This window comes from Antrostomus carolinensis, unplaced genomic scaffold (genome assembly GCF_000700745.2).
Source record: "Antrostomus carolinensis isolate BGI_N321 unplaced genomic scaffold, ASM70074v2 Scaffold51200, whole genome shotgun sequence".
Taxonomy (NCBI): domain Eukaryota; kingdom Metazoa; phylum Chordata; class Aves; order Caprimulgiformes; family Caprimulgidae; genus Antrostomus; species Antrostomus carolinensis.
The window spans coordinates 935-3192 of record NW_010290117.1 but is presented as its reverse complement, the minus strand read 5'-3'; the positions used below and the strand labels follow the sequence as shown (position 1 = coordinate 3192).

The 2258-nt window shown below is 39.2% G+C and overlaps 1 protein-coding gene across 1 annotated transcript; it reads left to right on the top strand.

Annotated features, from left to right (window-relative positions):
• The first annotated feature begins 1265 nt into the window (after positions 1–1265).
• On the top strand, positions 1266–1643 carry KCNE2 (potassium voltage-gated channel subfamily E regulatory subunit 2). Its single transcript, XM_010172253.1, has one exon. It carries the CDS (start codon positions 1266–1268, stop codon positions 1641–1643), a length of 378 nt encoding a protein of 125 aa, XP_010170555.1.
• Positions 1644–2258: the final 615 nt, after the last annotated feature.

Genomic DNA, 2258 nt, shown 5'->3' with positions numbered 1-2258 from the left:
TTATTATTATTATTATTATTTTGTAGAGCTCATCTTTACTCTTTTTCTGTCTGGGTCAACAAAGATCAAGCTGCCTCCATGGTTACCCCTAGAAAGCACAATGGTGGTCCTTTACAATCTAGGAAATGGCAGTAATAAGCATAAAGAGTAGTACTCAACACCTGACAGGATGACTGATATAAGCTGTCAGCCAGTATTTGACTTTCCAGGTGAGATTAGATTTAGCATTAAAGTTAATATAAACATAAAGCACACAGTGCAAGGCATTTATTTAACACAGAATTGCTTATAGCCTTGTGCAGGCTGGAGGCTACTTAAACTTTAAGATATCTCTGCTGCTTTTGAGAGTATCACCATATTATCCAGTAGAGTTTTAAAAACCTGATTTTTACCGTGACTCTTATTAGAAGGACACAGGAAAGGTAAGTTTCTGTTGGTAATTCTTTACTTCCTATCAAAAAACTTTTGTTGTAAATCAAAGAGAAAGCAGATAGATTTTGCACACACAAAAAAAAAAATCATGGCAGTTAGTATTTGGATTTTCTTATAGCTTGCTTACTTTAATTTGATTACCTTTGTCCCCTTATGCTTGAGAGAGTGTGTGTGTGTGTCTGTGTGTGTGTCTGTGTGTGTCCTTCTGTATGTGTACACCTGTTCTGTGCAAGCTGATATCGCAAGGCTAGTCCAACAAGAAGAGGAAGGTAGATTGCTACACTCCAGTTCGAAAGACGCTGCAATTTCTTCTTGGTGATTAAAATTCATCACCCCTTACCACAAGCTGCAGTAAACTCATCATTGCTTGAAGACTGCACTAAGAGCGAGTGACTTTGTAGAAGCTTTGCCACGTGTTGTTGGTTGGCTACACCTTTACATAGGAAAGGCAGAAAAAGACAGTGGCTTTTCTCAGAGCTTCTTGAGAGCTACTGCCTCAGAAGAGAAGGCAGCGTGCCTCAGCCCCTGTAACGTACACCATGGGGGCCCACGCTCACTGGGTTTCACCAAAGTGCATTTGGCTTCCCACAGACTAAAGGTGACCTGTGTGAGGAGAGGAGTAAGACCTCCTTGGGTCTCTGAACATATTGAAACACCCAGAGATGGGGATTCTCAGCTGATCTAAAATTAGTACTACATTTTCACCGGCAAGTTGTAGGTGCTATTATTAAATTGTCATAATGCAGACAAAAGAAACCAATCTAACTGTTTTAGTAGAGATATCTGATTAAAATAAGTATCATGTTGTCTTTAGTAACCATTAACTTGCAAGGATGGCTGAAATGCGAAACTTCACTTCGGCGGTGGAAGATATTTTCAAGGAAACCTTTCTCACTTACATGAATGGCTGGAGGAAAAACATGACGGAAGCAGCGGATAAATTGCAAGCCAAGGTTGATGCTGAAAACTTTGACTATGTTATCCTTTATTTGATGGTGATGATTGGGATGTTCTCCTTCATTATTGTGGCAATCTTGGTGAGTACTGTGAAATCAAAGAGGCGCGAGCACTCCAATGACCCCTATCATCAGTACATCGTTGAGGACTGGGGCGAGAAGTATAAAAGCCAGGTTCTGAATCAAGAAGCCCTCAAGTGTGTGATCCATGAAAACTTGGGTGCAAGGGACAAAACAAGCCCTGGATCACCTTAACTTTTCGAAAAGACCAGCAATGAGGAAATCATAAAGCCGTGTGCAGGGAACTCACTGGAATTAAAAAGAGCTAAACTATTAAACTAACAGACAGGTCAATGTGGAACAGAGTGCTGAGGAAATCAGCATTACCGTTTCCCATGAGGACTTTGGCATAGCTGATTGGGGAACACCCAGGAAAAATGCATGGTTGTCCTGTGCTTTGATATTCTGTTCTTCAGGAAAATAAAATGAAGAGAATGAGTAACTTGATTTTTTTAGCATTTTTTAAATCCAGAAGCAGATCTGGATGTTCCTACCTTAGAATAACTGTGAATTAGCGGTCAAAAGTGCTCCTGTCAAAAAGATTTAGATACAAACTGTATGAATTAAGCCCATCTTAAAAATAACTTGAAAATGTACAGTAAAATATCAAAATCTCCATCTATTGACTGAACAATGTGTTATGGTATGAATCATAGGAGGTAACCTATACCTACACACATTCATTCCAAACTGTTTTTTTTCATTATTTGTCTCCCATTTTGATTTCATTATTCATTTGCAGCAAAGATTAACTCATGACCTTCTGATAAGGCCTGTTTTATAGCAGAAGAGCTGCTAAACTAGCAGTCT